The sequence below is a fragment of the Exophiala oligosperma genome (genome assembly GCF_000835515.1).
Source record: "Exophiala oligosperma strain CBS 72588 unplaced genomic scaffold supercont1.7, whole genome shotgun sequence".
NCBI classification, from domain to species: domain Eukaryota; kingdom Fungi; phylum Ascomycota; class Eurotiomycetes; order Chaetothyriales; family Herpotrichiellaceae; genus Exophiala; species Exophiala oligosperma.
In genome coordinates, this window is record NW_015622824.1 from 681,204 (window position 1) to 703,957 (window position 22,754).

At 51.3% G+C, this 22,754-nt stretch overlaps 6 protein-coding genes across 8 annotated transcripts; 3 read left to right on the forward strand and 3 right to left on the reverse strand.

The window, feature by feature from the left end:
* Positions 1-392: 392 nt before the first annotated feature.
* PV06_07543 (uncharacterized protein) lies at positions 393-4,276 on the forward strand (the record flags this gene model as incomplete). Its single annotated transcript, XM_016408798.1, has 6 exons — positions 393-517; positions 570-641; positions 744-1,166; positions 1,259-1,474; positions 1,593-1,879; positions 1,980-4,276. The coding sequence occupies 6 exons, from the start codon at positions 393-395 to the stop codon at positions 2,657-2,659; spliced, it is 1,803 nt and encodes a 600-aa protein (XP_016260552.1). The 3' UTR covers positions 2,660-4,276.
* A 2,023-nt stretch (positions 4,277-6,299) lies between these two features.
* Positions 6,300-9,557, reverse strand: PV06_07544 (calcium/proton exchanger). Its single transcript, XM_016408799.1, has 2 exons — positions 8,527-9,557; positions 6,300-8,477 (listed from the first exon to the last, which is right to left on the reverse strand). Exons 1-2 carry the CDS (start codon positions 9,328-9,330, stop codon positions 6,885-6,887), a joined length of 2,397 nt encoding a protein of 798 aa, XP_016260553.1. The 5' UTR covers positions 9,331-9,557; the 3' UTR covers positions 6,300-6,884.
* A 2,313-nt stretch (positions 9,558-11,870) lies between these two features.
* PV06_07545 (uncharacterized protein) lies at positions 11,871-17,326 on the forward strand. Its single transcript, XM_016408800.1, has one exon. The coding sequence runs from the start codon at positions 12,474-12,476 to the stop codon at positions 16,701-16,703; it is 4,230 nt and encodes a 1,409-aa protein (XP_016260554.1). The 5' UTR covers positions 11,871-12,473; the 3' UTR covers positions 16,704-17,326.
* A 330-nt stretch (positions 17,327-17,656) lies between these two features.
* Positions 17,657-18,766, reverse strand: PV06_07546 (uncharacterized protein; the record flags this gene model as incomplete). Its single annotated transcript, XM_016408801.1, has 1 exon — positions 17,657-18,766. The coding sequence occupies one exon, from the start codon at positions 18,764-18,766 to the stop codon at positions 17,657-17,659; it is 1,110 nt and encodes a 369-aa protein (XP_016260555.1).
* Positions 18,767-20,028: 1,262 nt separating this feature from the next.
* On the reverse strand, positions 20,029-20,409 carry PV06_07547 (uncharacterized protein; the record flags this gene model as incomplete). Its single annotated transcript, XM_016408802.1, has 1 exon — positions 20,029-20,409. The coding sequence occupies one exon, from the start codon at positions 20,407-20,409 to the stop codon at positions 20,029-20,031; it is 381 nt and encodes a 126-aa protein (XP_016260556.1).
* A 506-nt stretch (positions 20,410-20,915) lies between these two features.
* On the forward strand, positions 20,916-22,747 carry PV06_07548. 3 transcript variants are annotated; one of them, XM_016408804.1, is made up of 3 exons: positions 20,916-21,145; positions 21,227-22,094; positions 22,153-22,747. In XM_016408804.1, the coding sequence occupies exons 2-3, from the start codon at positions 21,451-21,453 to the stop codon at positions 22,379-22,381; spliced, it is 873 nt and encodes a 290-aa protein (XP_016260558.1). In that variant the 5' UTR covers positions 20,916-21,145; positions 21,227-21,450; the 3' UTR covers positions 22,382-22,747. The 3 variants fall into 3 exon arrangements, with proteins under 3 accessions (XP_016260558.1, XP_016260559.1, XP_016260557.1); XM_016408805.1 differs by having other exon boundaries at positions 21,242-22,094; XM_016408803.1 differs by having other exon boundaries at positions 20,916-22,094.
* The last annotated feature ends 7 nt before the right edge of the window (positions 22,748-22,754 follow it).

Here is a 22,754-nt window from a genome sequence, read left to right on the forward strand (position 1 = left end):
GGACCGATTCCGTTCGTGCTCCGTGTATGGATGATCCCAGGAGTCTAGTATGCGAGTGCGGACAAGATTGTTACTGGAGGTCAAGGTGTTTCCAGGTGATTGGTCAAAGTCGCCGACGCTATGCCGTAAATCGGGATGCCTTGAGGCCTTGAACGGGGTCGGATGGAGTCGAACGGACTCGTTTTGCTCCGTTCGGTTCCGCTCGGACTTGTTACCTTGAAAAAGGACAACAGAAATCCTCAGATTTCCATGACAGGCACGTCAACCATTTTTTGATCAATTGTCACGCTTGAGCCGGACCAGGGAACGGAGCAGACACTAACGAGCGAACTCGATAATCTTATTCAACGATCTTACCGTGTCGGCTCCTCCGGGCATGACATGGGCCCGAGATGTCCCATTTGACCCCTCCTAGTGAGGCTGATAGTCCTGGCGTCCGCGGCCCAAAAGCTTGTGTGACTTGCGCTCGCGCCAAGGTCAAGTGTATCTTTGACGCAGAAGCAATCATCTGCACGAGGTTCGTTCGAGGGCGTCTTATTCGTATTCGATTGCTGATCGTCTTTTTGCAGATGTCGACGTCTCAGGAAACCATGTGCCGTACAAGAGCCCGGTTCTCATCGGCGAAAAACAAAGGCTCCCTCGTGAGTGGTCCTGTACAGGCTGAATGCCTGTTATTACCCTCTCTTTCTTTTCAAGGTTTTCCCTTTCTCAAGCCTCTCCGGGATGGGCTAACAGGAAAGCAGCCATGTAGCGAGGATCGAACGTAAGCTGGATGGAGTCGCCGCCATTCTTGCCACTTCCAGTCAAGTTGGTGGCTCGCAACTGCGAGGTCAAGGTCTCCTGTTTGGGTCCGTCGGTCCATCGCCTCTGGACCACGTCAAGCAGGTCCTGCGAAGCGAGGACGAAGAGTTTTTCATACTCAAGGCATACTGGACGCACATGGCGCAGTATTTCCCCTTTGTGGTCATTCCGCCAGACATGACACTGGAAGAGCTCAAGACGAAGCCTTTCCTCTTCATGACCGTCATGACAATAGGTTGTCGACATCATATCGAGCGTCAAACGTCGCTGGCGAAGAGAGTCCGGGAAGTGATTGCTGAAAAGGTCCTTCTCAGAGGAGAGCAAAGCCTCGACATACTTCAAGGCTTGCTGGTTTATCTGGCATGGTAAGCACCATCACAAATCGGGGTCATCTGGATTTTATACCGGACTCGGCAAAATGTTACCCACATAGTTTCACTGACTGTCTCGCGGCTAGGTATCACATACATTTTCCTCTGGGCTCACAGCTCGGGAACCTCGTTCACCTCATCATGGCGCAATTGAGCGACTTGGGTCTCAACAGGAGCCCAGATCCACGATATCACAAAGGGCTTTTTGGGACGGTCGGATACTTTCGCCCGGAATTCCCGGGTCCGAAACGTACTCTGGCCGAGAGGAGAGCGTACCTTGGAGGGTTCTATATCTCTACGTTGTAAGTTGAGACCGAGGTTGACGAGGGGAACATTCCCTTCTTCCAAACCCGTGGGACCGTTGATGGTCGGAAGAAGCAATGCATGCATGTTGACAAATAATCACTTTCATACACACAGAGTGTCCATGACCACACGCGAGATCGAACCTATAAGGTTTTCAGCTTATGCCGAAGAGTGCTGTCAATTACTCGAGGAAGAAAGGAAGTATGCCAGCGACGTCTTCCTGGTTCATCTGGTCCGCATCGCTCGCATGTCCGGGAGGATCACCCGTACCCTTTCCCCGGACGACTGGAGCACTTCTTCCACCATCTCCGCGCCGCCGATAGGGGCGTATGTCACGGCCCTGCAAGCAGAGCTGCGGAGCATCAAGTCGAGCTTGCCACCTTCGGGTACAATTCTAGAAGGTATGTGGTATACGCTGAGACAGTTGCCCTTGTCCGGATAGAAAGTGGTCTTCCAAGAGAAAAAGGAAAAGTCGGTGTTCATGAGACTAATGTCAAACAGATATTCTGTGGCTTCATTACTTTTTGATGGAGATATACCTCTACGGGGTCGCCGTTCACGACACCAACAGCAGCGCCAACTATGGGGATTTCCCCATGACCCGACTCAAGATGCTCTTCGCCTGTCTGGGCTCGACCAAGTCGTTTTTCGAGAAGTGGTACTCCATCCCCATCTCCGTCTATTTCGACTGCAGCTACTTCCCGTGGAGCCTCATGGGCCACGCGAGTGTCGTGCTGTCCAAGTTATGCCTCTACGATGGAGAAGGTTGGGATGCGGCGTACGCGAGCGACACGATCGATTTCTGCACCACTATGGACACCATGATGGCGAAGATGAAAGAAGCCAACGCGGCAGCAGAACGAGCCATGTTATTCCCCAACCCTGGCGCGCCTTCCGAATCGTCTTCGACGGTGCCTCCTGTCTTCGAAAACATCAATCCCAAGATGCAGCGGTGGAAAGAGATACACAATTACAGGGCGTCCCAAACGAGACAGCAGCAACAGCGAAAACAACAGTCAATGTCGGCGTTGTCGGCGGGCGGGGCTGAGGCCCCCATTGCTTCAACCGCCGCTACCACCACGAACGACGAATTCCTGTTCCCTGGCGAGACGAGCCTGATGGACTTTTTCGACGATAGCTTCTGGCCCCAGTTTCCAACATGCTCGATAAATACGGATTAAATGGCGATAAAATATTAGCCGGGATCACAACAGCCGTCGGTTTTGCGGTACTCAAGGCCACATTGCCGAGACTACTTATCTGTTTCCTCCTCCCCCTTCCCGCGAAGATCTGATTCGATGGGAACACTACTGCCTGTGCTCCCCCTCCTCCCACCCACTACGGCCTTGCCACCTTCGCTCTCAATCTTGACGCCTTCTTCTCGGAGCGCCTGCTCCTGGGCCTCTGTGAGTTGATCCAGGTCGATGGTGATCTGCGGGCCTCTGAACCACTTCCGTGCGTCAATGGCATAATAAAGCAGTGCCCCGCCCCAGACTGCCGAGTTGATGACACAGGTGTAATTCATAGACTCCGCGTCCGGGTTCGGTCCACCCACGGGGAACATGGCCAGCAAAGTGCCAAAAATCAAGAACAGGACCGCCAGCCAGGCGATAGGCGTGGATAGTTTACCCGTGTATATCGGCCCTGGGCTGAACTTCTTCTGGCCCCAGACGACGCGGCAGAAGATGGGTGTACCCCAGGCCAGGTTATTCCCGGCAACTGCAAGTGAGAATAGTGCCGATGCGGCTGCAGGGGCGATCAGACACAACAAGCCGAGGACGGCGGCCAACACGGCACATCCGACGGTCGTGCGGACGGGGATATATCCGAACGTTTTCGATATGGGCCGGAAGAAGCTTGAAAATGGCAAGGCGCCATCTCGCGAGAAGGCCCAGGATTGACGAGAAGCAGCAACGAGAATCGAGATGCCCATCTGTAGGGTACAAAAGTCAGGACGCTTGAGATCGAAGTCTGGCGCTCTCTACTTACCAGGAATTGGACAATCATCAAAAGGGACATGAATCCCAGTGCACCGTTTTTGCCGAGGGCGTCAAAGTATATCTGTGCCATGGGCTGGCCAAAGGGCGAACCAAGAATGTGTTCGAGATCCTGAGACATGCAGGCAGCGATTACGATGCAGCAGATCCAGCCAAAGAGCCAGCACGAGCCGATCGAGAACAGAATACCAAATGGGACGGCTTTGACGGCGTTGGCAGCCTCTTCACTGTATGGACGTTGGAAATCTTTATGTCTCTTTCCTCCCGCAAGACGTGGACTCACCTGATATGCACGGCTGAATCGAATCCACCAATGGTCCAGATCGGACTGAGCCAAGAGAGCATGAACGCCCAGCCAGATGGCCAAGTCGTGAGATTCTCGACATGGGTGAAGATGTACGAAGCACTATTTCGTGAGTCTTTGGCTCCAATCGGCAAGGCGATGATGGTGGCGAAGATGAGTACAAAGTTCATCACCACAAAAACTGTCTGGAGCTTTCCCATCACCCTGGCCATGGTTGATGCGATTGCTCCGTGGCAGGCGACTGTCGCCAAAAACGTTCCGTATATTTGTCCGTTTGTCGGGGTCCAATTACCGTCACGAGCAATGACGATGACTGATAAGAACTGAAGAGCGAAACCATCTGTGAATTGATCAGTTGCTTATCACGCTCAAGGGGGCCGGATAGATAGAGTATGCCTGGGTTTGGGCTATGGTTTGGGCGCCAGAAAACATACAATCAATTGAACAGAGACCGCCGACGAGTCCAAGAGTATTGCTGTATCCGACCAAGAAGCTCAGCATGTTTCTCCAATTTGGTGAAGCGTAGTAATGAGTCCAGTAGTACAATCCTAAGTAAGGGGAGGGTGTCAGCCTGTGTTTGAGTAATTTCGACATGTACTGTGTAACTCACCTCCACTTGTAGGCATGCTCGATCCCAAATCGGCCATGGCCAACCCAACGACGAAGATGAACATGGAAGCCAGGAACCACCCCCAGACCAACCCGACGGGCCCCGCCGGGATGGAGAACGACAAGGTACTCGCGATCGAAGGAGGAGACCCATGATGGCGAAGGCGATCCCAAACACTTCGATCATGCTGAAGTTGCGCCGGAGTTCCTGCTTGTATCCCATCTTGGCCAGGACGGCGGCATCCTCCTCGCTGGCCAGTTTCGGGTCGACCATCAAAGACCCTCGACGTTCTGATGGTGGACCTCCTCGTGGATCATCACCCTCGGGGAGTTTTGAATCCGTCGCGACCATTTTCGATTTCCTTGGGTGGCAATAGACTTGATAAGGCTGTGGTCCCTTTACGGTCGTTGTGTAGACAATGCCTCTTGTATAGGTCGTCGTCGTCGTCGCGAGTGCGGGGCGGGGTACGGGTACGGGAGATCAGTGGATTTCTGGGTGTGGAGCACGGGATGTTTGATTTGAGTTGAGGTCTTCTTGTACTCCGTATACATATATATCTTGACAGGGTGGTAACAGAAGTAAATTCGAAACCCTTTGATTACAAAGTACAGTGTAAAGAATGCTGAAAGCGAGGTAAGAGGGGAGATAGAGGGAGATAGAAAGATGAGATGAGATGGGAGTGGAATGATGGGAGTGGAATGATAGGATTGGGAATGGATATCCTCGGTTTGGGAACCAAGAGGGAGGAGGGCGAGACAGCAAGGGCAGAGAGTCCAGAACAAAAAGCAAAAAAAGGCGTGCCCTCTCAAGATGTTTAAATACGAACGTCGTCCACTGACGATTGTTCAAAGTAGGCAGGTAAGAAGGATAGATAAGAAGAAGGGTCACCTACGAGAGTAACGGCCCTTAGCCTGAACAACTTTACTGTAAACTGTTTAGGGAAATCCGGGGCAAGGTTTTATTGTTCAAAACACAGGTCTGTCGCCATAGCTTGGTGAATGGCACAATTGCTAATTGGGTCTTGGTGGGTGGTGGGATATCAATTACAGTAAAGATCGCAACCTACGAGTCCAGTCGAAGAAACGTGGATATGCGGAATGCCCCGTTCTCAAGCAAGTACTAGCCCTTGGTTCTAGGTCTTAGCTCTACTCTACACGAAGTAGATGGTCAGGGTCAACGACTCGGTAACTTGTAGTGATACTCGTATTCGCAAAGCCAAAATGGCTTCGGGCGGACGGGTCTTGGTTTTCTCCTCCTCCAGGACTACACAGGCAAGGAGGACAGAAGATTGTACTAGGGAAGTACGAACCCGAGTTGTTACTGGCGTTAACTCGTCACGCAGGATGGGGATAAACGAACCGAGAGATAACAATAAGAAAAGGACAAGGATAGTAGTCAGTGGGCGTGAATGCATGCAAATGATAGGCAAACAAGTCAGTGAGTACTACGAGTAGGCGACCTTTGGTTGCTCCGCAATAAGGACGAGATAACCACGAGGAAGAGGGGAGGGGGGGCCTGGTTCTGACACCATTCATCCTTTCTTTCTTTTTTCATTCACTGGGGATCAAAAGGTAGACCCCGGTTCTGATCGTCACCTTGGGAGGAGGGGGGAGAAACCCCATCGAGATGGGAAAACAAGGAATGGAAGAGCAGAAGAAGAAGAGCATGGGAGGGTTGTGCACAATACGAAGCAATCATTACCTGAACTACACTACTTAACATGTTTTGCCGAGTGTTTATACAATTCATATGGTCATCGTCCCCCCCGGCAAGACGAAGAAACGTACCTACGGCTTGGCCTTTGATAAGCAACGACCCCGTCGAGGCTTAAGTTGTTCCACATACTAATCGACCTCTCCTGAGCAAGTCACTGTACTAATTACTTGAACTAGATTTCTGGGCGATTGTGCCCTGTCTAGCCCTCTCTGCTTGGACTTGCTTTATACAGGTAAAATATGCACAGGCGCATTGAAATGGACATCTCCGTGTGCTACGAAACATATCATCCCTGTCAAGGCGAGGTAACAGGGAGAAAGTGATAAGAAGATAATACCCCCGTAAGTAGCGATAAGGAGGTTTTTGTAGTCTGTCTGAGTCAAGGAATTTCTGGTACTCCATAACAAATGTCAATTTATCAATCATTCAACATACATCATGTGATGCATTCTCGCCGTTGATGAGAAGGGTAGCAGTCGGAAACCACTAAAAGAATGTGTATGTAAAAAAATGAAGCAGCAAAAGCATCCCTTGAACCGATATCCCTAGCGAATGACTTTGCAAAAAGCCCTTCTTCATATCGCGATTCTTCACCACGATCTCGTGTCTTTCATCGCTGCAATTTGTCATACGAAGCGCATAGCATTCGCGTCACACGTGTTCCTGACGCACCATGTGTTCCAGAGATGGAGTATCTCTAGGAGTCCTGGTCGGTTCGAAATCATAACCATATCACAGTCATAGTCGTCCGCAGATCAACCATCTGCAGTGATCATAGACTAACAAACTCGGTCGGTCCCTTCCAGCGGTCCACTGGCCGAGCTCAAGTCACAAGTCGGGTAAAAAAAGGCGGCGACAGCAATAATGACATATGCCGCAATTAACAACGCGCCTTCAAGATAATTGCTTCGACCATCAATCATGAGAAAGCCGACAATGAGGGCGCTGGCAAACAGACTGATGGTTTCGAAAAGGCTGAAATAAAGACTCATGTCCGTCTTGATGATCCAGCCAAGGATGACCATGAGAGGAGTGACAAACAGAGCAATCTGAATACTACTCCCCAGTGCAATGTTGATGGCAAGATCCATCTTGTTTTTGGCCGCAACTGTGACTGCAGTGACGTGCTCTGCGGCATTACCCACGATAGGAAGGATGATGAGACCGATGAATGCTTGAGAAACTCCGCTGTTCGCAATGAGGTAGTCGATACTTCCGACGAGGAACTCGGCACAGATTGCCACAAGGCCAGTTGAAACAAGCAGAAGTATGAGGGCAGACGTGCGTGAGAGATGCTCTTTTGTCTCCACGACCTCTTCAGTAAGCACTTCTGTTCCGACTTCAGACGTCAAAGGCTGGATAGGGACAGACATGCCGTCCTGGTTTGGTTGGCCAGGTACCACGGAAACAACGGGGTGTATCATGTCAGGCATGGAGGAAGTCCGACGCAGCCCACGAGAGCTAGATCTTGGCTGTGAGAGAGGTCGAATAGGGATTGCCAGGGATCTCCCAAGGGCCTCATGGTGAGGGAAGACTGTGGAGTTGAATGCCGGCTTCACTGCGTCGCCAATGTTGCGAATATTGAAAGGTTTCCGTACACCGTCAGCTGGAATCTCCTGAACCTCGGAAGCAAAGCCAACCTGTGGTAGCAGCGAATTCGAGGTTGAGAAGGATGTTGTGGTTTCTGTCTTGATGACGTTCTCCTTTTCCAGTTCTGCTCCTTCGTTCTTGTCAACCTCTTTTTGCTTCTCTTCTTTCTTGGAACGCTTTGACTTCTTGGACTTTTTGTGACGCTTCTTGGATTTTTCAGACAACTGATCCTGCTGAATTCCGCTCTCAAAATCCCGGGAGTGAACAGCTCTGACACGAGAACGCTGACTGCCAGTCCTGCCCTCACCGTCAACATCAGCCTCGTCGCCACTAAAAACAGGCTCTAGATCATGAGGTGCAGTCATGGCATTTTGGTTCATTGAGCCACCCGGTCCAGTATGAACAGAGGGGCTTCGTCGAAGTCCCGCTACAGTGATGCTGTCCTTCGTGCTCGAGGTTGACTTGCGTCTTTTTCGACGTAGAGCACGCCGGAAGCGCTTGGCAGTTGTGTGGGAACCAGAGCTAGAGTCCGAGTCGCTCGAGCTGGAGCTGGAGCTTTCACTGGAGCTCGAGGAATTTAGGATATCGGCAAGAACGCCAGGATGAGATTCCTCATCAATGAGATGTTGAGGCGTGCTTTGATACATGAAGGCGTGCGACTTCAGCTGGAAGAGGAGGTACATGAGATAGACCAGTAGAAGGACTATGCTCGTACCTCTGGACACTTTCAAGACGACATGATCGGCACGATTGGTGTTTGAGAAAGAGGCATGAAATGCTGTCTGTGAGACATATCAGAATAAAACTCTCACCCAATGGCGTGCAACTTACTGGTAACAAAAGACTGATGACACTCAAACAGAGCAAACACGCGCTCATTTGAGAGACGGTAGCGTTATACAACTGTTCTCGAAACCGGAGCCCTCCAGCGACAAAACACATGCCCAGAATCAGTAGCAAATTCGACAGGATCGAACCTAAAGCCGCAGCTTGGACGACGCGAACTTCATTTGCAGCTAATGCGATGATGAAAATGATCAATTCGACAGCATTGCCAAAGGTCACATTCAATAAAGCACCAACCGTGTCGCCTAATTTAACAGCGACACTTTCTGTTGCGTAGGCAAGGAGTGATGCCAGCGGAATGATGGCGACGGCATTGATGGCAAATACAGCAGTTGGGCTCACCAAGTCGGTGTGAACCCAGTCAACGAGGACTCCCAAGACGATGCCAACAGGCACGAAGACCAGGAGCCAGTTGATCCAGCTGGAATAGAGGATGCGCTTGACATCTCGGACAAAACGTTGGACCAAGGGCGCCTCGACCTTGGTATCAGTAGTCTCTATGGTGGTAGGTGGCGTTCCATCTCCTTTCTTATCCAGAGCAAATGGATTTTGTTGCACTGTATCCGCCGCACCTGGGTGCAATTGTGAGGTTGCAGGGCCGGCTGCAGAGGATTCGTGGCTAGCATGATTCGACCGAACGCTGGTATCGTCGGATCTGGGGTTGGAGGGTCGCACGGGGTCTTCGTGACGAGATCGGAGAGGGTTCAGGGACGACGCTGCTGGGAACGTGTTCTTAGCCCATGAGTGTAGACGACTTGACAGCGGAGGCTCGTCGGCGGAGTCGACCATCGGCGTATGAATAGGCGTGGAGGGAAATGGTGGAAAGAATGTATTGTAGACTTGCTTTCAAAGCAGGTCGCAGCCAGGGGGCGAGGTGTGAGTATGAAAAGAAGGATATTAGAGGGTCGTGGAGAGGAGTGGTAATAAGCCTAAGAGTTCAAGGCTGCTGGTTAAGACCGAGCACCGCCAGAGTCAAGATTCCCAGGTCTTCCTGCTTACTGTGCCTTGGCTTCAGTGGCCTCCTGGGCGACCTCGAAGGACGAAGTGGGTGCGGCGAATTGAGGCTGTGTGGTGACTAGATGCAGATTAGTGGCACGGATAGAACGTCAAAGGCCAGGTTCCCGCCTGCGGATGAGGTGTGCCGCGCGCCCTAAGGAGCCCAGAGGAGAAGAAGTACCAACTTACCCCGTCGATTAACTGGAATGACAAGTGGAAGAAGTTGGCTGATGTTGCAAGAGTGTAATGTAAGGCTTTGAGATCTTGTTTGGCTGGCTTGGTTTGATTGTTCCGAGATGATTGTTATTGTTGGACCTGTTGAGGAATCGTGAGGCGACTTGGCTAAAGATCATGGGCAGTCAGTGAAAGGCGCCTCAGGCATCCTGCGGGCGGCGAGTAGGTACTCGTGCTGTTGCCTACCGTAGAGTACTCCAAACCTGCGCATGCTACTATGCCTAATCTGGGGGTCTTATCTGCTTATCGCAACTTGGCGCCAATATACCCCGCCTCTCTCTTGCGAATGACGATGCAAATGGGCATAATGCAGGAACATAAAGAAGGACAGTGTAACAAGGCACATGAACTGGTAGGTATTCAACCCCCGCGGTAGGGAGATGGAGTTTCTTACCCAACTTCATGGGCAATATCTATCTAAAGGCGCAGGGAATTGCTAGGTGGAGTTAATATGGAGTATGCTTCCTGGTCACAAACATTGGCTGTGCAATCATGGCATCATGACTCGGCGGTCTCCAAGATAACCACATCTTGAGATCGTATTCATACTCCTATGACCAAACGGTGGACAGGTAGGTAGGTAATGTGCGATGCCAGAATATCCGCCGAGGTGTGCCTGCTCCAAAAACACATGAATCCATGCGTTGATGATGCAGCTGCTTGTCAGCTTAAAGCCGAGTTGCAGCACGCTTTAAGGCGTGCCCATCGTTTGAAGAGGCCTATTTTGACCCATCTTAACGCCGACACCACCTGGGTCGTCTCCTTCCCATACCCTGAGCATGCCACACCGCCTCCGGGACGTGTCCGATTCAATCTGCTCATAGACCCATGGCTCCAGGGCACCCAGCAAGACGTTGCTGGGTGGTTTTCGAAACAATGGCATTCGGTCGAAAGCAGCGTTCAGACCATGGCCGAACTGGAGGACGTTCTGCGTGAAGCCGAGCATTTGGAACGAGATGGGAATGAAGAGTATCATGATTCAAACCAAAGCACCCCGGCTGTCCGTGGACGGTCCCATGTGGATGCTGTGGCTGTCTCTCATGAATTCACCGACCACTGTCATCGGGACACCTTGCTCGAGCTCGACGCGGCAGTTCCTATATTTGCAACCAAGAGGGCCGCGCGACTGATCCAGTCATGGGGCTATTTTGAAAATGTCGTTGAGGTAGGCAACTTTTCCAAAAGCACAGACTGGAGGACAACCAGTGTATCTCCTTTGCCTGCGTGGATAGGTATCAGCAGATTGGTGGCGACCTTCGACATACTCTCGTTTCATTCAGCTCTTGTGATATGCATACAATCATCGAACTCATCAACGAAAGGCGAAGCAATCGTCTATACGCCTCATGGTGTGGGTGTGTCAACGGTATCTGTTCTGACTGAGGTGACACCCAGCCTGGAAATTCTGGCATTGCTCCATGGCTTGCAGGACGTCTCTATCGGATGGGCCAGTCAACTCAATCTAGGCGTGGTCAACGGAGTAAAGGCTCAAAGAATCCTGGATGCCAAATACTGGGTCGGAACTCACGACGAAGACAAACCAAGGTCTGGGTTTGTTGCGCCATTGTTGAAAAGAAAGCTTGTCAGCATTTCGGACGCTTCGGCTCAGCTGTCAAAACGTGTGAAGGACGGGTCACCATGCGAACCTCGACAACTGTTGTGTTGTGAGTTGGGCAATGGAGAAAGTCTTCTGTTAGAATAGATTGAGCGAACATATGGAGGTCAAAAATGCAAATTGGCTTCGAATCAAACCAGATCTTGATCCATATAGCCTTGAAGCTCGATCTGCAGTGACACAAGCGAGCATCGTTGCGCCCTAATACAAACATGATGTACTCCGTACGGGTGCCTCCTATAGGCTTTTGAGGCTCCAGACCGCGCCTATGGAGAAGCGTGGGGAGCCTAACGAGTCATGCTTGTTTTAGCGGTCCATCCCCCCATCGAACGACCTGCCTCGCTACCACGGAGTACTGGGCTCACTTAATTTAACCAGCCCAGCTAAGTTAGTGTCCTTACGGCAATCGCATCGAGCAAAGAACGATGCATATCCCCCGCCTAAAATATACAGAGGAACGACCAAAGAGAGGCGGATGAGGATGAAAACTACCTCCCCCTGTGGTCCATACTTTTATTCTTCAATGTCCGTCAAGAAACATCAAGCCCTCGACAATCATTCTTATCATGTGTACTGCTCCGCATAGTCCTAATTGCATCAGTACAATGCACACATTGACTACACGTCACTGGGAAATCTAAACATCTGTGCCCGCCTTTGCGAGGTCCTCTGAACCGTCGACGCCGTCACCGTCACCCTCGTGGCCGCCATCTCTGATTCCCATGCCACTCGTTAACAGGACAATCGTTTCTCTCGAACTGCGGCAGGAAACCATATTCAACCGTCATCTGCGACGAGTACTCGTTGACCATTCTGCTGTCCTGTCAAAGATTGCACCTCCAGGAGTTTGTACTTGCCTCGACTTCCATGTTCTACATGTTTGAACATCCAAAGATCCAAGTCTTTTTGGCCTGCTCTCATACGCACCGATGCACTGATTGATGCTAATCGAACCTTGTACTACGGTGCTTTGACTGGTGTTCTGACGACTACAACCAACCTTTTCTGCGCCCTCACCCACACTTTCTCCGGGTGGCAAACTCGATTCTCTGCCACTGACCCGTTCAGTGAAGAATGCTAGAGCTATATGCCGACGGACACAACCTCAGACCCGACCGGTCGCTTCCCTCACTCGTCGCAGCCACCCGCTATCCATAGTTCTACTCAGTCACTCAAGCGTCCTTCCCAAGACTCCAGAACAACTTCTCCTTCTGTTGACAGACCCGTTCGGAAACAAGCAAGACACTCCTCCGCGACCGCGCCTCATGCTCTCAGTCAAGATGAAATAACACACCGAGTGCTCGGAAGCCAGGATGATGAAGGGAAAGAGGTGGAAGAAGCCCACACTACAACCCTCCAACACGACCTGTCGCCAACCAGTCGGGGGCCGGTATCGCTGCTCGAGGCCACCGCGACTATTCTGAGTCGAGGGGAGAGCATGACACCCACCAGAGAGCCAGTACTCGGGCGAGGATTTGTGGGTAGCTCCATACCAATTCGGTCCTCGTCTCATGGTACACCTGTCGTGAATGAACAAGTTTCGGGGCCAAGGCATCGCGCTCCCTCAGACACAAAACCATCGAGCAGCGCACAGCTTCTACATTCGGTTGCCCTCGTCGAGTACTTGCAATTGGATGAACGTCCTACGCTTGTGGTGGACATCGATGATGCATCAGATTCCAGGAATGGCCTTCGAATCTTGTTCGCCAACACAGCCTTGAAATCTCGTGGCTCATTATTCGACCATGTTCAAGGGCGTTCAGAAGATTCTACGCTTTTGTTGGATCTCGGCACATCTTTCAACGACTTCAAATCATGGGTCTTGGTCCCAGCACCAGGGCTAGACATCGTATCAAAGTTCCCCTTTGCAGGACTTCTATGGCAGGCCTCCTTGATTCGGAGACGGCTTAAGGTGATTCATGGTTATCCACATACCTTTTCACCACCTGCCACGACTGAGAAGAGCTCGCGTATTAATATGCAACAATTCCAAGGTCTGGGTTCCGCAACATCATCTGCCACTGCGCGAGGCGAGCTCACATCAACGAGCTATTTCGATATTTCTCCAAGGCCGAGTACACACATTCCACGGACGATTGAGGATTTGGCGATAAGCATGTCCAGGGGATCTCCAAACACATCTGATTCAGATTCTTCTGTTCCTCCCAGCGAAATGGAGTACACTAACGGTCCTTCTGGTCCATTTTCTCCGGGCAGGACCCAGAGCGCTATTCCCCTTGCTCGGACCGACGAAGATTCTGCAATGACAGTCCCACTGCAAGAGAAAAGCTGTTTCGACTGGACACGTCTGCCTATGTCGCCCTCACTCCCACCCCATGTGCGATTTGCTCGCGGGGTCGATTGGGCAAAGACTAGCCTCGGGCCCATTGAGAACTGGTCTGCTGACCTTCGAGGCATGTGTAATCTGATCATGGCCAGTCCTCACCCATCAGCCATGTATTGGGGAACCGATCATATTGCCATCTACAATGAAGCTTACATTCTGCTTGCTGGTCAAAAGCACCCTAAGCTTATGGGTTCTCGTTATCGAGATGCCTGGAGTGAAATTTGGGAGCCACTGGAAGCTGTGTTTGAGAGTGCCTTCAAGGATGCTCAAGCCACAATGAAAGACGACGACTGTCTCTTTCTCACTCGCAATGGTTTCCTGGAGGAGACCTATTTTTCTTGGTCAATCATACCGTTGATTGGAAGTGACGGGAGTGTGATCGGTCTTTACAATCCTGCTTTCGAAAAAACTCGACGAAAAATCGCTGAGCGAAGGATGCTCACACTTCGAGAGATCGGTGAATGTACAGGTACGGCAAGAAAGGTATCACAGTTCTGGGGCCTGTTACTGGAAGGGCTAAAATACAATGAATATGACGCGCCAATGGTTATGGTTTACTCTCTCATGGATGATTCCTCTGATAGCGAGGTGATTTCATCTGCTTCAAGTGGCGGCGCGTCGAACAAGGTCTGTTACTTGGAAGGCACGCTGGGGATTCCTTCAGAACATAAAGCCGCACCACAATCCGTTGACATGAAGACCGGGACAGCAGGCTTTGCAGCTGCCTTCCGACAAGCCTTAACAGCCGACAGACCAGTTGTCCTTCGTGTAGATGACGGGACCCTAGCGCCGGAGATGCTGGATGGTATCGAGTGGCGCGGGTTTGGCGACCCTTCCAACATCATTGTCATATCCCCAATCCGACCTACTACGGGCGAGTCAACCTTGGGATTTCTTGTTATGGCGACGAACCCGAGAAGACCATATGATGAAGACTATGATCTTTTTGTGCAGCTTCTAGGACGACAATTAGCAACCTCAATTGCGTCGGTAGTTCTCTTTGAAGATGAAATAAGGAAGGGCGAGAAAGCGGCTCGATTAGCCGCTCAAGACCGAATCGAGTTAAATAATCAGTTGGTTGCAAAGACACAACAAGCAGTAGAAGCAGAGAACAAGTTCACCAGAATGGCAGAGTTGGCGCCGGTTGGCATGTTCATCGGCGACACTGAAGGCAAGATCAACTTTGCCAACGATGCATGGTACAAGATTACCTCGTACACACGCGATGTTTTGGTGGATGCCGAGTGGATCAAGTACGTTGTCGATGAAGATCAGGTCAAGGTGCGTGAAGCGTGGAAGAGCATGGTGGATAAGAGGTCCGCAATATCGATGGAGTTCCGTTTCCGAAGACCATGGCGAGATAAGATTGGAAACACTGGTTCAACCTGGGTTCTGATGAGCGCATCCCCAGAACGAGATGAGGACGGACAGGTTCAACGCATCTTTGGGTCGATGACGGATATCAGTGCGCAAAAGTTTGCCGAGAAGCTCCAGACTCGCAGAATGGAAGAGGCTGTCGAACTCAAAAGACAGCAGGAGCGATATATCGATACCACGTCACACGAAATGCGCAACCCACTATCTGCGATTCTTCAATGTGCTGACTCAATCACCAGCTCCTTGACCGAAATGATTGAAGCAGACCAGTGGACTTCGGCGCAGCGAGAGACTATCGATCTCACGATTGACTCAGCTCAGACGATAACTCTGTGTGCTCAGCATCAAAAGAGAATAGTCGACGATGTTCTTACTCTTTCCAAACTTGACTCCGCGATGATGGCTGTTTCACCTGCAGATACACAGCCGATGAGTGTGATTCACAAAGTTCTCAAAATGTTCGAAGCAGAACTAAAGACAAATGATATCAAGTTAGACGTCAACATCGATACCTCCTACGCAGGCCTGCACGTGGAGTGGGTGCGACTCGATCCTCATCGGCTTTCACAAGTCTTGATCAATCTAATGACCAACGCTATCAAGTTCACAGCAACGCAAGAGAACCGCACAGTTCGGATGCACGTAGCGGCGTCGAATTCCCGGCCTTCACAAGAAGACAAGTGGCGGTTGACTTACATCCCATCTTCAACTCCTAAAGAGAAAGATGTGACTGCAAGTGCAGAATGGGGTTTAGGAGAGCCTATCTATCTCCATTTTGCTGTACAAGACACCGGAAGGGGCCTGAATGACCTGGAGAAAAAGCAGCTCTTTCAGCGATTCTCGCAAGCCAGTCCTCGCACGCACGTCACCTATGGTGGTTCTGGATTGGGACTATTCATTTCGAGACAGCTTGTCGAGCTCCAGGGAGGTGAGATCGGCGTCGCATCGGAAACCGGGAAGGGGAGTGTGTTTGCTTTCTACGTCAAAGCCCGCAGATGTCAGCGTCCCGATGGTGCATCGGAAGACGATCAAGCTTGGCTACGAAAAGGCTCCAAGTCATCGCTGATGTTGACACTCAACAATCACACTCACCCACCGTCTCAGACGTCTCAGAATCCTGTCATCCCAGCATCGCTGAGAAGCCCGGTTCTCAGGAGCTCCCTCCATGTGCTCGTCGTCGAGGACAACCTGATCAACCAGAAGGTCTTGGCTACTCAGTTGCGGAAGATTGGCTGCGAGGTTTATGTTGCAAATCACGGCGGCGAAGCCATTGAACAGATCCAAGAATCCAAGTTCGACCGAAGGCACATCAAGGACGGCATAGACATCGACATTGTGCTGATGGACTTGGAAATGCCCGTCATGGATGGCCAGACGTGTGCGAGGAGACTCCGCGAGATGCAAGAGTCGGGAGAGCTCGTCGCGCATATTCCAGTCATAGCTGTCACGGCCAATGCGAGGGCGGAGCAAATCGAAATGACGTTGAAGAGCGGCATCGACGACGTCGTCAGCAAACCGTTCCGCATCCCCGAGCTTCTTCCCAAGATGAAGGACGTGATTGCGAGGGTCTCAAAGACTCAGGACGAAGGATAGCTTCCGTCGTTGTTGGGTGAGTTGTCAGCTCGAGATCGATTCGACCCGCCGCTATCCACGAAAGGGCGATATTCCCGCAATAGAGTGTTTGGCTCTGAGAATGTCTGGCCCCCTCCCATGTCACCCAACAGAGCGAGAAGGACGCATTCCCATCACATTGCACCTCGACTGTGAGACACGGTGGGCACTTGGTTGAATTGCCTTTGACGATAATCACGCCAAGGCAGTACAAAGTCGTGACAAAGGTCGGTACGAACAAAGCTTGAGTTGATACCTAAAGAAAGTGGGAGCCGAGTATGCATACATACACATGACGTATGACGGGACGGCGGAGAGGTCCAGCCTCGTCGATATCCGAAGAGTTGGGCAAATGGGAGGGGACAGACGTAACATTAATTTTCCTTGGAAATGAACAACACTCAACCCCCGTTGAGAGGCGGTGAGAGTGTGCGATGCAGACACGACGAGTCCGGAGATCATGAGAAATGAAGGGAACGTCCGCACCAAAAGACACGCGATGGAGATATACGGTATACAGCAGACCCAAATATATTCCCCCTTATAGCATCTATCAACGTATCACTATCCATCAAACGGACATTTCATACGTACACCTAGTATAGAACGAAATTATGAGCTACGTACGTTGTGCAATGTAGGCTACTTTTTGACATACTCCTCGTTTCTGTCGTGATTAATTGGTTTGATACAACGATTCTTAATCACAGCTATGCGACCCGTGCTTCTCGCGAAACTCCTCCGTTGCATGGCATCAAACATCATACTTACAGTGCCATTTCCGCCGTGCAAATGTACGCTGTCGAGCACAACCAAACTCCGCGCTCCGTGCTCAATTCAATTCACATCATGCTTTGAAATGTTACAATCACAAATCAAATCAAATCGAACTCGGTGGATTCCGAGAGACGAGTAGTGCATCACCAAGGATACACTTACGCGGTGGGAACCGCCTTACGTTCCATACTCTTCCGATGGTGGTGGTAACGTCCGTCGGGCGCGGCCGCGGGAGTAGGGTTCGCCAGGCCATTGGAAGAGGTGCCATTGGTGAGGTCGTTCATTCGCCCGTTTTTGTACCCGTCATCCAGCCCAGCGTTGTTTTCGACATCTCCAGGTCGATGATGCCCCAAGCCGTGAGCCCCGGCGTTGAAGCCCGTGGCAGTTCCCCGGAGGCTGTGCGCGGCGTCGAAGGGAGCACCGCCGAGTGCCTCCTCGTACCCCCATCCTGCCCTCCGAGTGAAGACCGCAGATTCGAAACCTCCGGCCCCGGCGGCTCCCGCACCGTAGGTAAAGGGGGTGTGGCGGGTCAAGGGGATATGGTTGAACCTGAAATCCCAGACGGAGGCGTAGACCATGCGGTACGAAGAGATGGCAAAGGTCGACCCAATGACGGCCCCGGCGACGCAGTCATACCAGTTGTGGAATTCGTCAATGGTCAGTGCACCGGTGATCAAGGTCGCGCCGAGCACAGGGGCGTAGAGGGCGATCAATTTCCAAAAGGCCGGGTGGTGGTTGCTGAACACCTTCATCTTCGCGTTCAAGTAGAAGAAGAGGTACAGGAACCCCGCCCACGCAGCGGTGCTGTGGCCAGAAGGCATGGATTCAAGCGAGTCGTCAATCTGGTCGATGTCGCCTCGGCAAACGTCGCGCTGGAACATGATTCCCCGGAAGCCTTGACCGCCTTGGGCGGCGATCTTGGCCGGGTCCGGGTCGCAGACGGAGAGGAAGTGAGGTCGGAGACCGCCAATCAGCCATTTGACAAAGACTTGGAAGACTGCGGCACCGATGAGGGAGTAGAGAAGACCGATGATGGCGTTGTTGCAGTCCCAGAAGGACCGAATGCGGGCCTGCATGCAGAGGATGATGAAAATCGGGATCAGAGAGGCCAGGAGGGCCGCGAGCCAGATGGGCACGATTTCATGGCGCAGAGGGTAGGCGAATTGAGGGTAGACAATCTCTCCGTCAGTGAATGTGACTGGGAAGGATCGGCTTGGAGCAGGCTTCGCTTCGTAGACTCCCAGACCAATGGCACCCATGGCCGCCATGGTGAGCAGGTCCAGCCATGTGAATTTCAGCCTGGAAACATGTCAATTTCATGCCATTCGTTTCGACCGAGTGGCAGAGGGGGGAGTCTCCTTACCATTGACCAAAGCTTGGTCTCCGATTGAAATTGCCCGAATCAATATCGAACAGGCCTCTGCGAGTCTTGTCAGAACCCCGTCGATCTCGTCTCTTGTGATGGCCATTGGCGGTGGCTGCCGTTGTATTGTCGCTACGCTTGCTGAAGAGGCCCATGTCTGCAGATTTTATGTTATCGAAAAGAGATACAGCGGACCAAGGTACTGGCAAACGTCAATATTTCAGGCAAACGGAGCCGTTCTTCCTTCTAGGGATCTGGGTTCGTTGCGCCTGGGCTCAAGAAGTCAAGGGGGAATGAAGGAGCGGAGGAGACACGGGGAGGAATATGTATTGAACGCTACACACTAAACGCGAACTCCGTGAAGTTACAACGAGGACACGGGATGATGAAGAGGAACAAGAATGACGCAAAATCAACTGTGGCTACTGCGTTAGTGAGAAGCCGTGCCCTGTTTTCGTTGTGTGACAGCCTCGTTTGTCGCCGTTGAGTATTGAGATCGACGACGAGCCTGAGGCGCCTCCGTCGAATGCGGGAAACTTGGCATCGCGCTAAGATTTTAAGGCTGGCTTGGCTGACGCATTTCTGTGGCTTCAAGATCCCAATTGTACGCAACGGATGTTTTGCCCGATGGTTTAGATCGAGATTGGCCATGCGCAGTACTCCGTACAACGAAAGAGAGAGACCAGAACTACAGTATGAGGTGGCTATATGAGCATCTCATCTCATCGGAACAGATCCATACACCAATACGAGTTTTGTGTACTAGTCACAGCAGCACATCATCACAGGATGAAGAAAGAGTACGAGCGTGGCTATCGTGATAGGAGTGGTATAACAAAAATCCACGTACGGAGGATTCCTTGAGAGGATAATCTATCTCTCTTTCCGTCAAGATGTCCTGGCTTGCAGCAACGAGCTCCAACGCTAGATCCATACATCGTACGGTATCTGCGCGAGCACCAATCACTGCTTGCTAATAGATTCATCTTTGCCCAGCAGTGACGGGTCAAGCATAAGAGACCAATCCGGCCAACCCATATTGAGCAAGCCGTCATTGCTGCAAGTCGAGCTTGACTTTTGTCTCCGTTCCGGTGAGTGGAAAGAAACCGACGGCCAAACGCCAATAGGCCACCAACAAACGCCGACCAACAAGATTGGGGTATATATTTAATCCAGGGTATCGATCCAATTCATTCCCGCAAACACTTCCAGCATCTTGTAACAAAGCCCAACGTCGTCCCCGGGCTCTCCACCAAAGAGTTTGATCTGTTCGGCCTCCAACTTGATGGCTTCTCGCTTTTGGGCCAAATCGCGGTTCTGCCAGGCCACGTATCGGTTGTACCAATTTTTCGATGTCAGGCTGGAACTAGGGTTTCGTAGAGTTGGAGGCAGTGCAGGTTGTGTTGGCTCAGTCTTTGAAAGGGGTGAGGAATAGGGGGAGGACACCTGCAGTGAGGAAGGAGTGTGTTCGGTTATATCCCAGGTCAGTTGTAGGATGTTGTTGCGATTCCGAGGGCGAATCCGTCGGCGGTTGTGCTTGTGTGCCATTGTATATGTGGTGTTAGATGCAGGAATGTGCTGTCACGAAGTCAAGTGAGTGCCAGCTGTGGTAGAAAAGAGTGTACGAGGTGATGAATGGGAATGTTGGATCTCGGGGCACGAGACATAGATAGATATACTTGCCCTACTACTCATACAGTACATCTTGGAAATAGTAGACGGGACAGGCACAGTGAGTCACATGAGACCACAAGCCCCTGTATGAGTATTAAATATTGGGTTGAGTGACGAGCGTTGGGTATGCCTGCGTTTTCGGACACGCAACAGGCAACATAAGGCTCTGTGGTGTGAGATCTAGGCCGGTGGCGTGCACTTGGCCGACGAGAAGGCCGAAGTCGTCTAATGAGTCATGTCACCTTTTTTTGCCGCCCATGGCAGCCCACACCACCTGATTCTGGCCTCCACGCTCGTCCCGTTGTACGAGTATCATGAGAATGATTCCGTATCCGTAGATTCAGGGACCCAGTAGTTGTACTTGGCTCTTCTTAACATATCTTCAGGCCAGGAGATGAGCATAAACACATTCTATTGAGTGAGTCGAAAGGATCTGGATGCAAAGTCATTTATGGTCGACCGTATAGTTCTTGGCAATGTAGGGCGCATCAAGAGCTCCGTGTGTGCCGGTCCATAGTCAATCCGACTCTGAGGTTCTGCAGGTTATATCTTATCGTCTGTGGTCTACAAGACCTGGAGACTAAAAAGAACAGTACAATGCAAGTGCTAGGTAATTGTGCTACTTGGGCAATTCCTTCATGGTTTACACATCTTTTCCTTGACTTGAAAACAACCCAGCTAACATTCGGAGGGGGCGAGCACTCAGTAAGCCGAGGCTGAAATTGATCTCCCCAGTGCTTACCTAGGCACGGAGCGACAGTATGGAGTAGTGCGTCCCCAGACATCCTAGCCAGGACTTTATCCGCGGCAGTCACAGCAGGTTACCTTTATATTTTTCAGGATTGTAGAAGACATCAACTTAATAAAAGTGAAATAGGCAATATCTATCTCATTTCATCATCATACTGGGACACCATGACTTCAACGGCCGATCTCCGTGTGTCCTCGTTGTTCGGGTTCAGCAACCATGTGGTGCTTGTCACTGGAGGCGCGACTGGACTCGGCGAAATGGCAGCACAGGCGTTTGTCCAGAATGGAGCCAAGGTATACATTGCAAGCCGCAAGGAGTCTGAGTTGAAGAAAACTTCGGACCGGATCAACAAACTCGGCCCAGGAACGTGCGAATATATCGTCGCCGACCTGAAGGACAAGGCCGGGTGTGATGGCCTCGTCAAGGAAATGAAGAAGCGGACCGACCGACTGACCGTACTGGTCAACAACACTGGTGTCACCTGGGGTGCTCCTTACGATGACTTTCCCGAGAGTGGTTGGGACAAGATCATGGCTTTGAATGTCAAGTCAATCTATTACATGACAGTGGGATTGCACCCTCTGCTACTTAAAGGCACCAGTGCCGACATGCCCTCCCGGGTCATCAACATTGCTTCAATGGCCGGCATCATGACCTCTGATGTTACGGCAGGAGATGATGGCGGTCTCGCTGCTCCTGGATCTGGAACTTTCTCATACGGCCCTTCGAAGGCGGCCGCTATTCACCTCACAAAGATCCAAGCTTCAAAGCTGGCGCCATTGAATGTCATGGTCAATTGCGTATGCCCGTAAGTCTTCCTTTGCCTACAAAAGTGCAAACAAAAGAGACCGTGCTAATGTCGGCAGTGGTGTCTTTCCCTCGAGGATGACCAACTTCGGCATCCAAAAGTACTTGGACACGCTTTTAGAACGACAACCCACAGGACGTGTTGGCAAACCCTCTGATTTCGCCGGTGTGATCTTGTTCTTGAGCAGTGTTGGGTCCGCTCATATGACGGGCAACGTCATTGAACTTGATGGTGGCAGTACGCTTACCGGGTGGAGGGCCAAGTCGAAAGGAGGGAGTAAAATCTAGGTAGCCAGGAGTGTTACGGGAATGGTCCAGGGTACATTTCAGCCTTGCGCAGTGGGAACTGTGAAACAACCATGAGCGAGGCCGATGTCCTGACGATCTCTAGGCTAGAATATGGAGTACCATTTCAGACTCTACGAAACATTATGAATGTCGCATAGTTCTCAAAGACAGACTTGTTTGAGAGGAGATCTGATAGATTTCTATCTACCTATGGTACGGAATATGGGACATACAAAAGAACAGCCACCAGAACGGCCTTTTTTTGGCCCTAGTAATAGAGTGACGGCATCCATGACCTTGGCACGGTTAATGGTAGACGAACGTACTCCGTACTCGTATAGTATGGCTGCGTTTGCTGGTCGCCCCGGCCACA